General features: G+C 45.0%; 1 protein-coding gene across 1 annotated transcript in view; it reads left to right on the top strand.

Moving 5' to 3' along the window:
- Nucleotides 1-10574, top strand: part of ME2 (malic enzyme 2) — a 101754-nt gene extending 91180 nt beyond the window's left edge. Inside the window, exon 17 of the mRNA XM_068251355.1 lies at nt 10419-10574. Within this exon, the coding sequence (XP_068107456.1) occupies nt 10419-10512 (94 nt within the window). The 3' untranslated portion in view covers nt 10513-10574. The remainder of the gene's footprint in view (nt 1-10418) is intronic.
- Nucleotides 10575-22868: the final 12294 nt, after the last annotated feature.

The following is a 22868-nucleotide window of genomic DNA, read 5'->3' as shown; positions in this document are numbered from 1 at the left end:
CGCATCGTAATTCACTACAAATGCACCGTAAGCGTTACGTGTAAGGTTACGGTATTAAGCGTAATTAATTACGCGTAGACCGTAGGTTACGTTATTACGCGTAACAAATTACGCGTAAGACAGTAAACTCCCATTGAAATTACACAGTCTGCCGTAATCGCGTAATATTACGCTCCCGTATAATATAAAAAAGCTGCCGACTTTAAGGGTTAATAGCAAAGCCCCCTTAAGTGCTAAGAGCCTCAAATTTGGAGAATATGTTAAGGAGATCAGAAGGAATAAGACCTTATAGTTTTTGAGAAAATCGATGTTAAAGTTTCAAAGGAAAAATATATACATTTAAAAACCCGCCGACTTTAACGGTTAATAGCAAAGCCTGCTTAAAATGTAGGAACACCAAATTCACAGGGTATATTAAGGGGATCAGTGGGAATAAGAGGACATTTTTTTTTTTCAAAAAGACCTTATATTTTTTGAGAAAATCGATTTTTAAGTTTCAAGGGCAAAAATGTCTTTTAAATGCGGAAAATGTCAGGTTTTTTTTGCACAGGTAACAATAGTGTTTTATTTTCATAGATTCCCCCAAGTGGGAAGAGTTTTACTTACTTCGTTCTGAGTGTGGGAAATATTTAAAAAAAACGACGTGGGGTCCCCCCTCCCAGACCTCTTTAACCCCTTGTCCCCCATGCAGACTGGGATAGCCAGAATGCGGAGCACCGGCCGCGTGGGGCTCCGCACCCTGACTATACCAGCCCGCATGGTCCATGGATTGGGGGGTCTCGGAAGGGGAGGGGCAGCCAAGCTTTCCCCTCCCCCTCCGAGCCCTTGTCCAATCCAAGGACAAGGGGCTCTTCTCCACGTCCGATGGGCGGTGGAGGTGGAGGCCGCGATTTCCTGGGGGGGGGGTGTTTCATGGTGGCATCTGGGAGTCCCCTTTAAAAAGGGGTCCCCCAGATGCCCACCCCCCCTCCCAGGAGAAATGAGTATAGAGGTACTTGTACCCCTTACCCATTTCCTTTAAGAGTTAAAAGTAAATAAACACACAAACACATAGAAAAAGTATTTTAATTGAACAAAAAACATAACCACGAAAAAAGTCCTTTAAAGAGTAACTGTCAGGCTGCAGAAGCTAATTTAAACCTCTATTCTCCTGTGTTAAACAGTTTAGAAGGAAGCCAAAAAGCCATTAGTGAAGATAAAAATCTCAGTTACCTTTGATGTGTGCTTATCAGAAAAGCTGTTAGACCTAAGAGGACGCAAGCCGCATACTATACTGCAAAGCATTCTGGGGCCCTCCCCTCGGCTGCTAATGAGACGTTACAGCAGCTTGTAATCAGTCCAGCGCGTAGCACTGATAAATCTCCGGGCCAAGTACACTGCAGGAGTCAGCTATTGTTCCTAGCCACATGGCTCATTAATATTCACTGCACACTGTGTTATTCAGTACGAGCTTTTCTGTGATCAGGAAGCAGGCAGGACATGACGACACATTTGACAGAAAAACATGGAACCTGCCATGAGCTGTCAGGAGCATCAATCTCTGCATATACTATATAAAAATTCTGTGAAGTACAAACGTGGACAGTGAAATGCATATGTAATGTAAGTACAGCCAATCTTTAGCTACTGATATATGTGTTTATTTTCTCTGAGACCTTATACCTAACAGCTCCTCTTTAATATTCTTAATTAATCATTAATACTTACCTGTCCCTATAAAAGCCAGTTCCCACGCAATATCCTCGGAAATATACTAATCAGTTACAATGTAACAAAGTTGTTACAATGTAACAACTTTGTTACTTTGTAACACCACCGCACCCGACGTCACTCGCCGCTCACCCGCCGGCCGCCGCATACACTCTAAGTCCCCGCCGGCTCCCGCCGTCCACTCCGCCCACACCTGTCACCCATATACATGCTGGCACCCATGGGAGCCAGCATGTATATAGGTGACGTGGGAGAGGCGGGGAGGGCAGTGGAGCCGGCGGGGACTTAGCGTCCTGAACCCGACAGAGCTCTGAGCTATATAGCTCAGAGCTCTCTAAAGCATCTTTGTATTTGGGCTCCAAGGAGCCCCATTGGTCCTTAGCAGACCAATGGGGTTCCTTCTGATTTGACCAATGGGGTTCCTTTTTAAAGGGGACTCCCAGATGCCACCATGAACCCCCCCCCCCCCCCTCCAGGAAATCGCGGCCTCCACCTCCACCGCCCATTGGAGGTGGAGAAGAGCCCCTTGTCCTTGGATTGGACAAGGGCTCGGAGGGGGAGGGGAAAGCTTGGCTGCCCCTTCCGAGACCCCCCAATCCATGGACCATGCGGGCTGGTATAGTCAGGGTGTGGAGCCCCACGCGGCCGGTGCTCCGCATTCTGGCTATCCCAGTCTGCATGGGGGACAAGGGGTTAAAGAGGTCTGGGAGGGGGGACCCCACGTCGTTTTTTTTAAATATTTCCCACACTCAGAACGAAGTAAGTAAAACTCTTCCCACTTGGGGGAATCTATGAAAATAAAACACTATTGTTACCTGTGCAAAAAAAACTGACATTTTCCGCATTTAACCACTTGAGGACCCACCCTTTACCCCCCCTTAAGGACCAGCGCTGGTTTGATTGATCTGTGCTGGGTGGGCTCTGCAGCCCCCAGCACAGATCAGGGTGCAGGCAGGGAGATCAGATTGCCCCCCTTTTTTCCCCCCTATGGGGATGATGTGCTGGGGGGGTCTGATCTCTGCTGCCTGCGAGTGGCTGGCGGGGGGGGCACCTCAAAGCCCCCCTCCGCGGCGAAATGCTCCCCCTCCCTCTCCTACCTGGCCCCCTTTGGTAAGCCGGGCTGCACAGGACGCTATCCGTCCTGTGCAGCCAGTGACAGGCTGTCTCCTGTCACATGGCGGCGATCCCCGGCCGCTGATTGGCCGGGGATCGCCGATCTGCCTTACGGCGCTGCTGCGCAGCAGCGCCGTACAAATGTAAACAAAGCGGATTATTTCCGCTTGTGTTTACATCTAGCCTGCGAGCCGCCATCGGCGGCCCGCAGGCTATTCACGGAGCCCCCCGCCGTGATTTGACAGGAAGCAGCCGCTCGTACGAGCGGCTGCTTCCTGATTAATTAGGCTGCAGCTGGCGACGCAGTACTGCGTCGCTGGTCCTGCAGCTGCCACTTTGCCGACGCACGTTATGAGTGTGCGGTCGGCAAGTGGTTAACAGACATTTTTGCCTTTGAAACTTAAAAATCGATTTTCTCAAAAACTATAAGGTCTTTTTGAAAACATTTTTTTCCTCTTATTCCTTCTGATCTCCTTAATATATTCTCCAAATTTGAGGCTCTTAGCAATTAAGGGGGCTTTGCTATTAACACTTAAAGTCGGCGGCTACCTAACATTGATCCATGCGTCAACTTTTCCGCTTGGCAGCATGACCTTACGCATTAATTGCTAGTAGGATTTTACGCGTAAGCCTATAACGTAACAACCTGAATTACGGTATTCTTACGCGTAATTGCGTAAGGGCTATGCGTAATTAGACATGTACCGAAATTGAATGTCTACGCCGTAAGCGTAATTCCGTAATGCGTAATAGCGTAAAATTACGCGTAATGATCCGTAAGCGTAGCTTTTTCCATTACGCCCAGCACTGGAGGAAACTGCCACATATAGGTCTACAAAACAGAATGTTGAAATGGATTTTGTCCCTGTATTCCCTCTGCAGTGGTTCGTGTGAATGGGGCATTGTCAGATTCTTTCCAGATTAGGAATGGCACCAAGCAGGGTTGCCCCCTCTCCCCCGAACACTGCCAATCCAGCACAGTAGACTTTGGCGCAGCTGGCGCTACCATAGACCGTAATAGGAATTACGGCTATAGCGGCACACAGGGAGTAACTTTGGTGCCGTCAGAAGACGGAGCTGAAATTACTTTTAAAGGGTACCCGAAGTGACATGTGACATAATGAGATAGACATGAGTATGTACAGTGCCTAGCACACAAATAACTATGCGGTGTTCCTTTTTTTCTTTCTCTGCCTCAAAGAGTTAAATATCAGGCATGTAAGTGGCTGACTCAGTCCTGACTCAGACGGGAAGTGACTACAGTGTGACCCTCACTGATAAGAAATTACAAATGTAAAACACTTTTATAGCAGAAAATGGCTTACTTCAATGAATGTGTCATTGAGCAAAAACAGTTAAAACTTAAAAAGTAGATTTACACATAAAATAAAACTGGAATATCTTGTCATATTTAACCTCCTGGGCGGTAAGGCCGTGCTTAGCACGGGCTATGCCGCCGCAGGGCACCGCTCAGACCCTGGTGGGCCGATTTGAAATTTTTTTTCTTTTTGTTACACGCAGCTAGCACTTTGCTAGCTGCGTGTACTATGCGATCGCCGCCGCTCCGCACTGATTCGCCGCTACCCGCCGTGCCGCCCCCCCAGACCCCGTGCACAGCCTGGCCAATTGGTACCAGGCAGCGCTGAGGGGTGGATCGGGACTCCCGAAGACATCACAACGTCGATGTCATCATAATCGTCGCCATGGCTACGGGGGCAGCCAAGCAGGAAATCCCGTTCTGAACGGGATTTCCTGCTTGCTCTAAATGCCGGAGGCGATACGAGGGAGTGGGGGGATGCCGCTGCTCACCGGGTATCATGTAGCTAGCGCTAGGCTAGCTACATGATTTAAAAAAAAAAAATTGTGCTGCGCTGCCCCCTGGCGGTTTTAATTGATCACCAGGGAGGTTAAGAGAAGGAAGATAGATACAATTGTTTATTTTATTAGTTTATTTTCGCTTCGGGTGTCCTTAAAACACTGTAATTCAGCCTCCAACAATAGCTGGAAGCCGAATTACATCATTCCCCACTATCCACGTCGACCTGGAGGGGGTATAGTATTTAACGTTGCCGGGACTTGTGCAGCAGCAGGATCAGCCATACCGGCTGTATCCTGTGCCCCAGTCTCCCGGCAGCGAATCCTCTTGCACGCCCTCTCCACCCCCTGCTCTTTCTGTTAGCACTGGAGCCCCATGCTAACAAAGGTAGCTCTGCCTTTTTTCAGCAAGACAATGGTAAACCACGTTCTATGTGTATTACTACAATGCTCTAACACACACTTTTTTTTAGAGTAGCCAGGAATTGTACTAGGAAACATAGGTGTTGTGTGGAAAAGTAGTGCAAGTTGTATCTTTTTTTGTTTTTTTTTCTGCTATGCAGAATCGCAGGTGCCTCCTAAAAAATGTAGCAGCCCCATAGACAATCTGCTCATCTTGCTCTAGCTAAACTTCTGCCATGTTAATAACTATTTCACTACTGACTCCCTAAAAACTTCTCAGCCCACGTAATTTGGGCTCTGGCTATTGCTGGCAGCCGAGTAATCCCATTTTTGCTAATATGCCGGCTCAGTGGCCCTTAGAGATTGAATGCTAAACTGATCTGTAGCCATTGAAAAACGTTGTCACTCTTTGCCTGTGAATCACAACAAACTCACTTTTCTTCTCTCATCTTCACCTACCATTTTACCTTGTCCCTTTGTATGTTAGGGAAAAAGGGAAATACTGAATTGTATTGGGATTTATTAACACATGGACATCCCATTCTTAATCCATAGGCTTCTATATGGAGTTGACCCACCCTTTACAGCTATAGCAGTTTCAACTCTTCTAGGAATGATTGCCACGAGGTTAGGAGTGTTTTTTAAAGAAAATATTGACTATTCTTCTAGAAGATAATTAGTGAGGTTAGGCACTGATGGTAGAAGAGAGGGTCTGGCTTGCAGTCTCCTCTCCAGCCTCATTCATCCCAAAGGTGTTCTGTCGGATTGAGATTAGGACTCTGTGCAGGCCAAAAAGTTGGAAGCATAAAATCACTTAAAATGTGTTGGTATCCTGAAACATTCAGAGTTCCTTTTCGCTGGTACTAAAGGGCCAAGCCCAACCCCTGAAAAACTACCCTACTCCGTAATCCCACCTCCCTCAAACATAGCACAAGGCAGTCAGGCAAATTCTGTTCTCCTGTCATCTGCAAACCCAGACCAGTCCATTGGATGGCCAGACTGAGAAGTGTGATTAGTAACACCAGAGAGCACATTCTCCACTGCTAGAGTCTAGTGGCGGCGTTCTCTACACCATTACATCCAATGCATCGCACTTGGTGATTTAAGGCTTGGGGCTAATCTGAAGGCCATACAAAGATTAAAGGACTTTATCTATCGACTCTGTGAAAATTTGGTAACTTCTGTGCAATGTGCTCCTGAGTGACCCCGCTCTGTGATTTTACGTGGGCTACCACTTTGTGACTGAGTTGCCGTTGTTCCCACTTGCTTGCACTTATAACACCACTACCTGTTGACTCTGGAATATTTATTACCGAGGAAATTTCACGAATGGAATTTTTGCAGACGTGTCATCCTAGCACAGTACCACACTGCAATTCACTGAGCTTCTCACATTCTTTCACAAATGCTTGTAGAAGTAGTCTGCATGCCTGGTTGCTGGATTGTAAACACCTGCGGCCATAGTAGTGATTGGAACACCTAAATTCAAGGATGGGTGTCCCAATACTTTTGGCATTATAGTGTATATTCCTAGTTATGTAATTGGCCACTCCACATATTGGAATTTACTTTTCGTGCTCCTCCCTTGGCTCTTCCTGTTTAGCAAGCCAACACCTATTCAGTAGGAGACCTTGGGCAAGACTCCCTAACACTGCTACTGCCTATAGAATGCAGCTTAGTGGCTGCAGCTCTGGTGCTTTGAGTCGCCCAGGAGAAAAGTGCGATATAAATGTCCTGTGTCTGTGTCTTCACTATTTGATATGTCTTCTTTACATTTATGGAACTTGGCATATTTTTATAGCAGTCCTGGCTAAAAGTTTTGAGAATGGCACAAATACTGTTTTTTTCCCCCCCAAAGTTTGCTGCTTTGTTTTATATCCTTTTGTCAGTTATTTCTGTGGTGTACTGAGTGTGATTATAAGCAATTATAAGTGTTTCATACATTTCAAAGATTTTTATTGAGAACTGCACCAATTTTGTGCAAAGATTCTATATTTGCAGAGTTGGCCCTTCTTTTTCAAGACTTGTGCAATCCACCCTGGCATGCTGTCAGTCAACTTCTGGGGCAAATCCTGACTGATGGCAAGTTTTTCTTTCAAAATCAATTGATGGTTGGAGTTTGTCAGAGGTTGAGGTTTGGTTTGCCCACCGCCTCTTGAGGATTGACCTCAAGTTCTCAATTGGATTAAGGTCTGAGGAGTATCCTGGCTATGGACCCAAACTTTTTATGATTTTTTTTTTACCTGAGCTGCTTAGTTCTCACGCGATAAGCAGTAAGAGATGCTGGGCACTAGAGTGAGCAGTGAGCGCAAAGGATGGTTGCACTTCACTGGACTCCGGCGGGGTGGTGAGAGAAGCACGGCTTCTGTTGCGCTATACTGTATCTGCTTCACCCAGTGCCCACATTTCCTGGCATCCCTTTCCAATGTACGACATTGTACCTTTCCTTACCTTGCCTGCCAGAACGAGCCCCATCATCAGTACACGTTTGAGGGTTGCTCATAATCACAATTACATGTAGCACTTACTGGTTGCAGGAGGAGGGGTTAACTTACCTATGCTGCTGCCTACAGTCAGTGCGCTCCACGTCACTCCCATGCTTCCTCCTTAACCACTTGAGGACCCACCCTTTACCCCCCCCTTAAGGACCAGCGCTGTTTTAGCTGATCTGTGCTGGGTGGGCTGTGCAGCCCCCAGCACAGATCAGGGTGCAGGCAGAGCGACCAGATCGCCCCACCTCTTTTCCCCACTAGGGGGATGATGTGCTGGGGGGGTCTGATCGCTCCTGCCTGCCTGTGTGTTGCGGGGGGGGGGGGAGTACCTCAAAGCCCCCCTCCGCGGCGAAATTCCCCCCCCTCCCTCCCTTCCCCGGAGATCCGAGGCTGCACAGGAACGGATCTGTCCTGTGCAGCCTCTAACAGGCTCCTGCCTGTCATGTGACAGCGATCCCCGGCCGCTGATTGGCTGGGGATCGCTGATCTGGTACAACGCTGCTACTGTTAGCAGCGTTGTACGAATGTAAACAAAGCGGATTATTTCAGCTTGTGTTTACATTTAGCCTGCGAGCCGCGATCGGCGGCCCGCAGGCTATTCACGGAGCCCCCCGCCGTGAATTGACAGGAAGCAGCCACTCGCGCGAGCGGCTGCTTCCTGATTAATTAGCCTGCAGCCGGCTGGTCCTGCAGCTGCCACTTTGCCGACGCGCGGAATGAGTGCGCGGTCGGCAAGTGGTTAAAGAGGATCTGTAATGTAATAGAGCTCCCTGAACGGTGGGGATGTAAATATTTACCTTCCTGGGTCCAGCGCACTTGGCTCGGAAATGGGCCAAAATAGCCGATCCCAGTCGGGTCCGCTGGAACAGGGAAAGGTAAATATTGCAAAGCCTGACAAATTGTCGGCTGTGCATTCCGTGGGCTGCAGCGAGACCGCCGTGGGACGGAGGACGGCAAGCGAAACCTCGATAGGATCCTGAGGCTTCCCCTCCCGAAGTGAGTACTCCCCAGTAGCATATTTGTTCAATACAGAGTCTCTTTAAACCCAGAAGAAGGAAGCATGGGAGGGACATGGAACGCGAGTGGAGCGCATCGGCTGTAGGCAGCAGCATGGGTAAGCTAACCAACCTCCTGCGGCCAGTAAGTGCTACTCGAAATTTTGATTAAGCACAGCTAGGGTTGTTTGCAAAGTACCCCAGAACTGAGAGGGATATGGCGGCTGCCATATTTACTTCCTTTTAACCAATACCAGTTGCTTGGCAGTCCAGCTGATCTCGTTGGCTGCAGTAGTGTCTGAATCACACACTTGAAACAAGCATGCAGCTAATCCAGTCGCACTTCAGTCCGAGCATCTGATCTGCATGCTTGTTCGGGGTCTATGGCAAAAATATTAGAGGCAGAGGATAATCAGAGCAGCCGGGCAATGTGCATTGTTTAAAAGTGCAAAAATATGGCAGTCTCCATATAACCAAATAAGGAGGTTAGACAGTTCAGACAGTGCAGTTCACAGGAAGTAGCTGCGAGCCACTGTTAGACCTCAGCTCCTCAGTACAGGAAGTACCAGGCAGCAGAGATCTTTAAAAAAAAAAAAAAAAACTTTTATGGGAGAGAAATGCAGATACTTACCTCAGTAAAGTGAAGTCTCTGGATCCTCCGGAGGCTTCCCAAATCCTCCTGCCAACCATTGCTGGATGCTGGGACTCTGGGCGTTGGTGGCAGAGCCTCCCTGCTGATGCCTCATGAGTGGCAGCACGGAGCCCAAGCAGAAAAAGCGTGCGCCAGCCTGGGCCTCGTACAAGGACAGGAACATGGCCGCTTACACTCTTCAACAAGCCCTTGTGAAAGGGGTTGGGGGTCCCGGCGCTGGCTCGGTGGAGGTGAGGGGAAGAGAGGAAGACTCTAGTCTAGATTACCCATAGGTTCCCTCTACTGAGGTAACTAATCCATTTATGGCACTTTTTCCCTACAGGTGCACTTTGAGCTGGTATGGATAGGGGGCCACAGCTGCACAAATAGTTTCTGAACTTGAAACGTTTAATTCCATTGCTAATAATTAAAGGACAACTGAACTGAGGGATATGGAGGCTGACATATTTATTTCCTTTTACACAATCCTGGTTGCCTGGCAGCCCTGCTGATCTCTTTGGCTGCAGCAATAGGGTCTGTGGCTAAACGTCTTATGCTGGGAATACAATAGGACTTATTTTTTTTAGCAGATAGATGGCTCGACAGAACATTTTCCAACAGGTCTGATCTGATTTCGATTGATTTTCTGATCGATTGTCTCATGGAAGTGACTGTAAATCAAACAGAAAAACAATTGGAAAATGGATCGGAAAGTAAATCTGCCCCCAAAAAACACACCTCAATTCACTAAGCTTTATCAAACACTTTATCAAACGTTTGATAAATTACCTCATGGGTAAAATCTAATTTTGAATTCACTAAGGTGTTATATATTTATCAAATGTTTTATCGATAAAATGTTCAATAACTCTATAACACCTTAGTGAATTCAAAACTAGATTTTACTCATGAGGTAAATTATCAAACGTTTGATAAAGTGTTTGATAAAGCTTAGTGAATTGAGGCCATTGGCATGGATTAGCAGGACAGCCAGGCAACAGGTATTGTTCAAAAGGAAATAAATATGGCCGCCTCCATATTCCTCTTGCTACAGTTGTCCTTTAAAATCTACACTAATCAACATTATTGATTTGAGAATTTGCCATCTCAGGTCTAGTTGGGCTGTAAATTGGACTGTGTGGAATTACTGATGGGGAGGGCTGGATTTAGGCGTCAGTAGCCCATAGGTAGAATTAATTTCTGTTTATAAACAGGCCAGGGCAGCAATGCTAAATCTCGGTATATGATTTCTCTTTCCAGAATACCAAAGAAGTGTGATGATTTCATAGGTTTGGATTTCAAGGTGGACCCTCCAACTCCACAAGACTGGGAACCGGCCGCCATCAAACTCTGAGCTTTTCCATCTAGTGTTCCGTACTCTGATGTAATAGTTGTTCTGTGAATTGTAAATATTGACTATCTGGCTTTTCTAATATGTTCATTAAAGTTATAAATTATATATAAAAATATACCTGACCTTTATGTTTGTGAAGGCAACTGTTTCACTTACCGTGAAGTCTTAAAGTGAACCAGAGATGAATAATGAAAAATATTTTATACATACCTGGAGCTTCCTCCAGCCCCATCCGCCTGGATCGCTCCCACGCCGCCTTCCTCCGCTGCCCACAGCTACGAGAACCGGATCCCCGCACTTCAGTCAGTCGGATTCAGCCTAGCGTAAATAAGTGCACTGTTTGCGTATCTCTCCAGCAGTCGCTGGAGAGATAAGTAGAGGGCGCACTTCTCCTGTATAGGCTGGCTCCGATGACGTCAGTGACGGGACCCGCTTCTCGTAGCTGCGGGCAGCGGAGGATGGCGGCATGGGAGCGATCCAGGCGGATGGGGCTGGAGGAAGCCCCCAGGAATGTATAAAATGTTTTTCATTATTCATCTCTGGTTCACTTTAAAGAGAAACCGCAACCAAAAATGTAACTTCATCCCAATCAGTAGCTGATACCCTCTTTCCCATGAGAAATCTTTTCCTTTTCTCAAACGGATCATCAGAGAGCGCTGTATGACTGATATTGGCCTCAATTCACGGAGCATTATCAAATGTTTATCAAACACTTTATCAAACGTTTGATAATTTACCTCATGGGTAAAATCTCACTAAGGTGTTATATATTTGTTGAACATTTTATCGGTAAAACATTCGATAAATATATAACACCTTAGTGAATTTAAAATGAGATTTTACTCATGAGGTAAATTATCAAACGTTTGATAAAGTGTTTGATAAACGTTTGATAATGCTCCGTGAATTGAGGCCAGTGTGGTGAAACCCCTCCCACAAGAAACTGTGAGGACCATGGTCCTGGCAGTCTCCTGTCTGTGAACCTCGTTGCATTGTGGGAAATAACAGCTGTTTCAAACTGCCAAAAAAGTAAGCAGCAGCTACTTCCACTGACATCACCTGCCAGCAGTAAAAATGTCACCATGTGATAAATGACAGAATGTAAGTCAGGGAGAGGAAAGATTTTACAATGGGCAAACACTGACTAAATCATTTATACAAAATCATTGTAAAAATTCAGCACTTTTTTTTACTACATTATTTTCACTGGAGTTCCTCTTTAACTAGACTTGTTATTTCAATTTTTAGAAGATGATTCGTTTAAAGGAGAATGTCATGGCACAGGGCTGTTTTTAAGCATAGGCAAGCCAGGCAGATGCCAAAGAAAGAGATCCCCTAAAAAAATGGGGACTATGTTTCTACTCGCCATCTAACTTTTACAGGTTACAAGTTACAGGTTTGCGTTAAAGCTCTATTTCAGGTTTTCTTTGTTGAAACATCCTTTTCTTGTCTTACAATACAACCAAAGTTAACGTGTACCTGAGGTGGGGCCAGAGCAATAAAATATACATGATATATTATTACTGGCAGTGCTACTAAAAAGATACCAATATCCTTGTTCAAATGTCCTGAGAATCTGTGAGTTCGCTTGGAAGTGTCCTTAAATAAAGATGATGAATAAAATATTCCACTGCGCTCTTACACAGGATTCAATCTAGAAAACAAAACCAGAAACTCCACATCGCGTGATTCTGTCTAATTTATATGGCTTTATCACACCCGTGCTAGTGTAAAGCGTGATTCCACTCAAAATCCACCACCAACATCAATGGGGCTCACCAGATGTAGGCCACCTCGTTTTTCAGGTGGGACTCAAGCTCAATCTGTGTCTCACTCTGCACGTCAGTGAAGCACACCATCCGGTTTCAATAAAACGTTTAATCTTGATAAAACTTTAAAAACAAGATACAAGAAAGCTCCTCATTGCATAGTATGTCTGCATAAATGAGCAATACATCCGCGCTTCTCGCGCCAATCACCTACTTACAGACTAAAGAATTGATATAGGCACGTCTCAATGGTGAAGCTAGAGCTCATTCGCCGCTTCCGAGCAGTTGTCCGGCGGCGTCCCGCACTTTAAACAATCCCCGCTGCTGCCACGGGCTCACCACCGCAAGTTTCCGGACGTAATGACGTCACACGCACTGGCTCCTCCGCGGATGCGTGTGACGTCATTACGTCCGGAAACTTGCGGTGGTGAGCTGGGGATGCCCGTGGATGTATTGCTCATTTATGCATCTTAGAAAAGAAATTCAGGATACTGTCCTTTAAATGTGTAAAGGATCAAAACACAGTCCTTTTTCAGGGCAGTCCACCTTGCCCCGTAACACTTGTTTATATATCTATAAAAGGACTATAGCAACTAGTGCAATCTCAAAAAGGCAACAGAAAAAATCTCTGAAAAAACTTTATTCACACGAGTAAAAAACATCCAAAAACATGGTTCTTCAATATCACAATGGTAGGTCCTGGGAGTACAAAAAATTAATTTTAAATCAGTTAATGGTTATAGCTTTGCGGGTATAAACTTCAAGGCAACGACACATGTTCGTTTCGGGCTTTTTATGTAGAGTAAAGTATGCCCTTCATCAGGCCGTGATACCCAGCTCTGCGTAGCCAAACCAACAAGGAAGACCGGTCAAGAAAAAGAAGCCATGTATTGGGGGGCGTCTGAACTCACCAGACGCACACAACTTTCCAACGGCAGGAGGCAGGTGCTGCAAAAGGTTTCCTTTTGCAGCACCTGCCTCCTGCCGTTGGAAAGTTGTGTGCGTCTGGTGAGTTCAGACGCCCCCCAATACATGGCTTCTTTTTCTTGACCGGTCTTCCTTGTTGGTTTGGCTACGCAGAGCTGGGTATCACGGCCTGATGAAGGGCATACTTTACTCTACATAAAAAGCCCGAAACGAACATGTGTCGTTGCCTTGAAGTTTATACCCGCAAAGCTATAACCATTAACTGATTTAAAATTAATTTTTTGTACTCCCAGGACCTACCATTGTGATATTGAAGAACCATGTTTTTGGATGTTTTTTACTCGTGTGAATAAAGTTTTTTCAGAGATTTTTTCTGTTGCCTTTTTGAGATTGCACTACTTGCTCATTTATGCAGACATACTATGCAATGAGGAGCTTTCTTGTATCTTGTTTTTAAAGTTTTATCAAGATTAAACGTTTTATTGAAACCGGATGGTGTGCTTCACTGACGTGCAGAGTGAGACACAGATTGAGTTTGAGACCCACCTGAAAAACGAGGTGGTCTGTATCTGGTGAGCCCCATTGATGTTGGTGGTGGATTTTGAGTGGAATCACGCTTTACACTGGCACGGGTGTGATAAAGCCATATAAATTAGACAGAATCACGCGATGTGGAGTTTCTGGTTTTGTTTTCTAGATTGAATCCTGTGTAAGAGTGCAGTGGAATATTTTATTCATCAATAAAATATACATACCTGGGGCTTCCTCCGGCCTGATCAACCCCACGCTATTCTTTTCTGACTGCCTGTTCGCCTGCAACTGGCCCTGGAAAATTCTCAAATTGAGGGCCAGTCGGCACAGGCCTGCTCCCAATGCTGGGAGTGTTCTACTCCTGTGCAGTAGTACTACGCAGGTGCAGAATGCTCCAGGTGACGCGCTTGCACAGTTGGCCCCGGACCGGAAGACATTCCAGGTCCAATTGCAGGTGAACGGGGAGTCAGAAGAGGGTGCTGTGGGGGCGATCAGGCCGGAGGGGGCTGGAGGAAGCCCAAGGTATGTATATTTATTGCTGTAGCCCCATCTCAGGTTCCCTTTAAAGAAACGCTAAAGTGAAAAAAATGATATAATGATTGGTATGTGTAGTACAGCTAAGAAATAAAACTATCAAAACCAAACTTTTGGCGGCCACATGTTTGATTTACGCACCACCCTTAGGGGGAGACCCTCAGGTACCCTGAACAATATTCATACACAAACTTCAAACCCGAGAGTCTTCATGTGCTTCAATAATTTTAATATACAGCCTGGAAAACTTTATACAAAACATGGTTCACACTACATCTAAAATTCTAAAACCAATGCTGATGCATGTGAGCGCTACTTATTTCCCACTGTCCTCATCATGGTAAAATACCACATCGATCACCCAGCATAAAGCCTATGCAAATCAATTGGTATATCCAATCATGTCTGGACATATGTGGGCCCTCCACCCGGCGCACACCACGAGGCCTCCTCATTCACACTCTGGCCACAATGCACTATGTGCTGTGAGATGGGACTTGTTTTTTCCACTGCTGAGGTCGGCCAGTCCTTAGCTTTTCCCTTCTTGAAATGACCTTTGAGCCTACGTGTAAATGGGGATATAGCCACATAAGTAACTTCTGTCACTTTATCTTATTCATCTCCATATTTCCGCCATTAAGATCTCCACAATGTTATGGACATAGGCTGGCCAGCATGAACTCACAGTCCACTACTTCTCAAAAACAGCTCAGCGGTATAAGCCATATTTGCAATGCACTGTGTACTTCCGTGCGTGTAAATCGTTGTGTGCTGGTATGTTACTCACGACCTTCTTGCAGGATCTGCCGCCTTCAGAGGGAGCTCCGCTCAGGGCTTGCTTGACAACATCTGCCCGATGCTGGTATCGCATCACCTCACACGCTTCCTGCCCTGGTCAAACACCTGTCATAAGCGACAGTTCGTGGTGCAGTCCCGGCGTCCCGGGTAGTGAGCGCTCACATGCGTCTGCGTGTCCCCGCCAACTGACGCGTTTCGCCCCGCCCACGGGGCTTTCTCAAAGTGTGTGGGGTTTGGCTCCATCTGCAGCAATTCCTCCTTATAGAGGTCGTCATTCTCCGCCTCCTGGCACCTCCCTGTGTCCTAATCCTCCATCTTTGTTTCAGTTCAACTAAGGGCAAAGCGAGCTGTTAGAATTGCAATAACAAATCCTTTCTCTTTTTCCCAAAAGTATATGATGACTCTCTCCTGTTTGATCTTCACTATATCCCCATCCTCACTTCAGGAAATATACCATATTGAGATCCGAATTCAAACCGTCTGGTATTCTTGTCCCCAGACGGTAGATCCAAGTTACTTCAATTTTATACAGATCATTTTCTATATCTCCTCCTCTGTGGGACAGTTTCTGTTTTATAATACCTTTGAATCTTAACACTGTGGGATCTCTATTATGGAAACGGGCAAAGTGTGTCCCCAACGGACTGTCCTTTTCTGCTTTCTCAATATTTTTCACATGCTCCCCAATACGGGTCCCTAGACGTCTTTTCGTTTTGCCAATATACAATAAATTGCAAGGGCATTTTATACAATACACCACTCTTTCTGAATTACAATTTATATTGTCCCTAATCTCAAAAGACCTGGTACCCTTAGCATTGGAGAATTCTTTTGTTCTTTCCACCAGGCCACACACTGCAATCCCCGCAGCTGAACATTCCAAATTTTTGAGGGAATTTGTTTAACCATGTTTCTTTCTCTTTACTCACAAATTCAGATCTCACTAGTTTATTCTTTAGATTTGGGGCTTTTCTAGCCGTCATATAAGGTCTTTCTCCCATCAAATTTCTTATTCTTTTATCCACTAATAGGATGCCCCAATGTTTTTGCAATACCCTCTGCAATGGATACCAATGGGCCCCATAGGCCGTAACAAATCTGATGGGGTCCTTCCCATCCGGTCTGAACCCACTTTTTTTCTGTGGTGATCTGCCCCTTCTAAGCTCCTCCCTTTTCATCTCAATCATTTTCTGAAACTCCTGTTCCACTAATTCTTCATCGGGCAGATGTTGTCAAGCAAGCCCTGAGCGGAGCTCCCTCTGAAGGCGGCAGATCCTGCAAGAAGGTCGTGAGTAACATATCAGCACACAACGATTTACACGCACGGAAGTACACAGTGCATTGCAAATATGGCTTATACCGCTGAGCTGTTTTTGAGAAGTAGTGGACTGTGAGTTCATGCTGGCCAGCCTATGTCCATCACATTGTGGAGATCTTAATGGCGGAAATATGGAGATGAATAAGATAAAGTGACAGAAGTTACTTATGTGGCTATATCCCCATTTACACGTAGGCTCAAAGGTCATTTCAAGAAGGGAAAAGCTAAGGACTGGCCGACCTCAGCAGTGGAAAAAACAAGTCCCATCTCACAGCACAGAGTGCATTGTGGCCAGAGTGTGAATGAGGAGGCCTCGTGGTGTGCGCCGGGTGGAGGGCCCACATATGTCCAGACATGATTGGATATACCAATTGATTTGCATAGGCTTTATGCTGGGTGATCGATGTGGTATTTTACCATGATGAGGACAGTGGGAAATAAGTAGCGCTCACATGCATCAGAATTGGTTTTAGAATTTTAGATGTAGTGTGAACCATGTTTTGTATAAAGTTTTCCAGGCTGTATATTAAAATTATTGAAGCACATGAAGACTCTCGGGTTTGAAGTTTGTGTATGAATAAGAAATAAAACATTAGGAGCACAGATATACACCCACTGGTTGCAAAAGTATTCGGCCCCCTTGAAGTTTTCCATATTTTATCATATTACTGCCACAAATATGAATCAGTTTTTATTGGAATTCCACATGAAAGACCAATACAAAGTGGTGTAGACATGAGAAGTGGAACGAAAATCATACATGATTCCAAACATTTTTTTTACAAATAAATAACTGCAAAGTGGTGTGTGCATAATTATTCGGCCCCCTTTGATCTGAGTGCAGTCAGTTGCCTATAGACATTGCCTGATGAGTGCTAATGACTAAATAGAGTGCACCTGTGTGTAATCTAATGTCAGTACAAATACAGCTGCTCTGTGACGGCCTCAGAGGTTGTCTAAGAGAATATTGGGAGCAACACCACCATGCAGACCAAAGAACACACAAGACAGGTCAGGGATCAACTTATTGAGAAATGTAAAGCAGGTTTAGGCTACAAAAAGTTTTCGAAAGCCTTGAACATCCCAAGGGGCACTGTTCAAGCAATCATTCAGAAATGGAAGGAGTATGGCACAACTGTACACCTACCAAGACAAGGCCGTCCACCTAAACTCACAGGCCGAACAAGGGAGCGCCGATCAGAAATGCAGTCAAGAGGCCCATGGTGACTCTGGACGAGCTGCAGAGATCTACAGCTCAGGTGGGAGACTCTGTCCATAGGACAACTATTAGTCATGCACTGTACAAAGTTGGCCTTTATGGAAGAGTGGCAAGAAGAAAGGCATTGCTAACAGAAAGCATAAGAAGTGCAGTTTGCCACAAGCCATGTGGGGGACACAGCAACCATGTGGAAGAAGGTGCTCTGGTCAGATGAGACCAAAATTGAACTTTTTGGCCAAAATGCAAAACGCTATGTGTGGCGGAAAACTAACACTGCACATCACTCTGAACCCACCATCCCCACTGTCAAATATGGTGGTGGCAGCATCATGCTTGGGGGGTGCATCTCTTCAGCAGGGACAGGGAAGCTGGTCAGAGTTGATGGGAAGATGGATGGAGCCAAATACAGGGCAAACTTGGAAGAAAACCTCTTGGAGACTGCAAAAGACTTGAGACTGGGGCGGAGGTTCACCTTCCAGCAGGACAGCTTTAAACATAAAGCCAGGGCAACAATGGAATGGTTTAAAACAAAACATATCTTTGTGTTAGAATGACCCAGTCAAAGTCCAGATCTAAATCCAATCGAGAATCTGTGGCAAGATCTGAAAACTGCTGTTCACAAACGCTGTCCATCTAATCTGACTGAGCTGGAGCTGTTTTGCAAAGAAGAATGGGCAAGGATTTCAGTCTCTACATGTACAAAGCTGGTAGAGACATACCCTAAAAGACTGGCAGCTGTAATTGCAGCAATACAAAGTATTGACTTAGGGGGCCGAATAATTACGCACACCCCACTTTGCAGTTTTTGATTTGTAAAAAATGTTTGGAATGATGTATGATTTTCGATCCACTTCTCAAATGTACACCACTTTGTATTGGCCTTTCACGTGGAATTCCAATAAAATTGATTCATGTTTGTGGCAGTAATGTGACAAAATGTGGAAAACTTCAATGGGGGCTGAATACTTTTGCAACCCACTGTAAGTCTAATATTGTTTCAAGTACAGGAAGAGTTAAACTCCAGTTGTTATCTATGCAAAAGAGCCATTGAGCTCCAGGACTTTCAAAGTCGCAGAGAGCTCTGTCTTCTGAAGCTTATCTCAACCGTTAGTCATTGTAATTTAATCATTGTAATAGTTCACTGACCTGCTCTGTAAAAACATTTAGAATGCTGAGTAGTGTGTAAATTGCAAATATTAGAGAATGATGCAACGTTATAAAAAAACACTGTATAACTGAAAATAAAAATATGTGAATATTTTCTTCGCTACTAATGTTCTAGTAATTATCTGTACTACACAAGCATGATCGACTGTCATAGGCTGAAGCCTATGACAGCTGATCATGCTGATTGGCTGGTGGGGGGAAGGGAGGGAGGGGGAATTGTTAAATGAATAAAAAAATAGTTAAAAATATTACGAAAAGAACGAAATATTTATTTAAAAAAAACAAAAAACAAACAACAAACTGAGGTGTTCTGGTTCAGACTCCACCAACTTGTGTGCTGACGTGCGGTCCTGCAGCAAGGCCTTAAAGCTGCAGCGGCCAATTTCTCAAAAAATGGCCTGGTCTTTAGGCCCCGTTCACACTGCACGCGTTTCCAGCCGCGTTTTGGAAACGCGAGCAGGTGGCCGAAACGCATGACATCAGACAGAACGCATGCTGCACGCATTTTGTAAAAACGCGTGGCTGTCCCATTCACTTTTCAGTGATGGGATCAGCCACGCAACGCACACAAACGCGGATGGCGTGCGTTCGCATGCGTTGCATTCCGCATGCGTGGCCATCCGCGTTTGTAATGTGAACGGGGCCTTAGGGGGTTTAACACTGCGGCCCTCAAGTAGTTAAAAAAAATATATACTTACCTGGGTCTTCCTCCAGCCCTATGCATCTGTCCTGTGCCCTCGCTGCAGCTCTGGTGGCTCCATGTCCCCTCCAGTGCAGATGCTGACTTCGCCAGATTGGCCTTCGGGTCGGCTTCTCCTGCGCTGCAGCATGCGGCTCACTGGTCGCGCTGACGTCGCACTGCGCAGGGGCAGAACAATCCGGATTATGTCAGTGCGACTCTGAGAGCCGCTTTCGCAGGCACAGTGGGCACCTTGCAGCAGAGGGAACCCCGGCCGCTGGCGGTGAGCGGCGCTGCGGCGAGGCCACAGGACGGCTGGCAGGGGCTGGAGGATGCCCCAGGTAAGTGGATTTTTAATTTAAGTGTGCTCGGCTGTGTCCTTTCAGTTGGCTGGATCACATCCAGCACAGTGATGTAGTGGTTAGCGCTCTCACCTTGCAGCACTGGGTCCCTGGTTTGAATTTCAGCTAGGGAACAATCTTCAAGGCGTTGTATGTTCTCCCCGTGTCTGCATGGGTTTCCTCCAGACCCTAGACTACAATGGAGGTATGACTATAGTAGGGGTTAGATTGTGAGCTGCTCTAAGGGACAGTTAGAGACAGAAGTTAGTGCTATATAAATAATAATAATTACATCCAAGCCCAGATTTACATCACAGGAGCCTATAGTCAGACATGTCCTGGCACCTTAGACTTTGCCCTCCATGGACCTACAAACCCCACCAAACTGAATGCAAATTTGCTGGCTGGTCCAGCTGTCACTTCTTCCTTATTTCCCTTGCCTGTCATAGGTAGCTACAGGTGCCCTTAGTATTAGGTAGCCAGAGGTACCCTCAATATTAAGCAGCTAGAGTTGCCCCCAAGTATTAGGTAGTTAGAGGTGCCCCTGACTGAAGGGAGATCTGGTCAGTGGAATGCCGAGATCAGGGTGTGTGACCTCTCATTTACACTATCATCAAGGCTCTGCATAGGGAAGGAGGGAGGGAGGCGCTCCGGGAGCAGGGTGAGCCACCTTTCCATCACAAGGCACATCCTTTAACCACTTGAGCCCCAGAGGTTTATACCCCCCTAGTAATGAGGCCATTTTTTACAATTCGGCACTTCATAACTTTAACAAAGTTAAGGAAAGGTGGGGGGAAAGGCTGCGCGTCCCTAAACACATGCTGCAATTGAATGGTTAATCGCACAGGCATACATCGCCTCTGCCAGACTGAAAAATGCATGCCCTGCATCCAAGACAAGTGCTAACATTTATTAAACTAGGAGGTACTTTAGCTTCCAATATGGTTTGCATGCAAAATATATTATACTAGACACTTGCGCCACGGTGAGGCAGACCTCCGGGCAAGTGACCTAACCTAAATTTAAAACCTCGGGAGCAGCTAAGCAGAAAAAATGTGTAACTTACATTTGGTAGAATAGCGAGGAGAACGCCAGCGCATACCACTAAGGCTGCATCTGAAATGACCACCAGCTCAGTGTGCAGCACCTATATAGACTTTCTGCACACTTCGCATTCAATTCAGATGCAAATCATATGCAAATTTTTTGCATCTGAATTGAATGCGAAGTGTGCAGAAAGTCTATATAGGTGCTACACACTGAGCTGGTGGTCATTTCAGATGCAGCCTTAGTGGTATGCGCTGGCGTTCTCCTCGCTGCTCATAACTTTAACAGTTTATTACTCGGTCATACAACTTAGCACCCAAATGAATTTTACCTTCTTTTCTTTCTGACAAATAGTTTTCTTTTTGAAGTATTTGATTGCTGCTGTGATTAGATTTTTTTTTTTATCAATAAAAAAATGAAATTTAAAAAAAAAAATGTTTTATTCCTCCTAAGTTTGCCCCTAGACTACGTTACGTACACTACACTATGCATATATAGACATATGCCTATGGTAAGGATTAGCTTGTGTGCCTCTCCGAGGGACAGGGAAGTGACAAGATTTTCTTCTGTGCATCACAGCGTAAGATGTCAGCGATATATATATATATATATATATATATATATATATATATATATATATATATATATATATATACTAGCTGATTGCCCGGCGTTGCCCGAGTATGTATTTGGTTGTTGTGGGTTCGCCCACTTTTCTAACCCTAACACACAATGACTCAATGACCTAGTTTGTGAGCTTTGCATTGTTTGGCATCAATAATTTGCATTGAAATGAAACAAATCTGATTGGCTGTGGCTCCACCCTCTTTTCTGATTTTGAACCCCAGTCACCAACTGTACCAGGTTTTAAGCTTGTGTCTTTAACAGTGCAAGAATGGCAGCAATTGAATATTCCCCTTGAAAAGCAATAAATGAATTTGGATCGGCTTTTGTAGGCTCCACCCTCTTTTATGAATATTAATCTCAGTCATCCAGTGACCAACTGTGCAAAGTTTGAGAACCCTACAATTAACAGTGTAAGAATGGCTGCTGTTTACATTTTCCCAGTGAAATTTGTATTTGTCTCCGCCCACTGATGACCCAGCATTGCCCGTGTATGTATTTGGCTGGTGTTGGCTATGCCCACTTTTTGTAATAGTAACAGACAATTACTTAATTTTTTTTTTAACAGGTAAATTTTTATTGTATTTTTTGTTTGCATAAAAAAACACAACATAGAAACACATTTCAACATTTTAACGTGTCAAACATAACCTTATTGGTAAGTTATTGTACTTCTAAGAGAAGAAGATTGAGGAAAGAGTATAAGCTCCCCTCAACAAAAGGTATCAGGGGAAGCAGAAGGAAGAGAGAAGAAGAAAGGAAAGAAGAAAAGCATCAAGATCTATTGTTACACGTGATATAGATTATGACATAGTCAATCTACACCTAGGCTCAATGCCATACATAATGTTTTATAGGATAGTCTCCCATGTTAAGTGTAGGAACTTCTTCCTGAACGTCAGATCAGAGCCCATAATAGTGTGTAGGAGATTGACAGTGTGCATAGTATCCAGGCTTTCTCATGCGTAAAGGCAAGGGTCAAGATGTCTTCACTTAAGTCGTATCCACCCATTAAAATCAATCTAGTACGTATCTCTATATATTTAGTGAGGAGGCTGGCCCACTAGTAATTAGCTTCTTTTATATGATAGGCCTGTGTAAAGTGAGGTATTTACTATAGCGTCTTATCTAATATACCTTATTAAATATCAGTCAGCACCGCCCTACAATACTTGTAGAACCATCCAGACCATATAGAGTCAAATTTTTTTTCAGCAGTTCCGGCTTTTATAGGTCATTTTACAAAGAGGGAGGAGTTTATTAACTGCATTGAGCCATTCTGCTTTAGTGGGTACAGTAGTCTGATTCCAGTGAGATAATATAATCTTTCTAGCAATGTGACAGAGTGTATATATCATTGCTTGTTTATGTTTACCATAGCTATCTTTTTTAAATATGCCTA

The sequence above is a fragment of the Hyperolius riggenbachi genome, chromosome 1 (genome assembly GCF_040937935.1).
Source record: "Hyperolius riggenbachi isolate aHypRig1 chromosome 1, aHypRig1.pri, whole genome shotgun sequence".
In the NCBI taxonomy this organism is placed as follows: domain Eukaryota; kingdom Metazoa; phylum Chordata; class Amphibia; order Anura; family Hyperoliidae; genus Hyperolius; species Hyperolius riggenbachi.
Note: the sequence above shows the minus strand (reverse complement) of the source record. Positions and strands in the feature narration are given on the sequence as shown.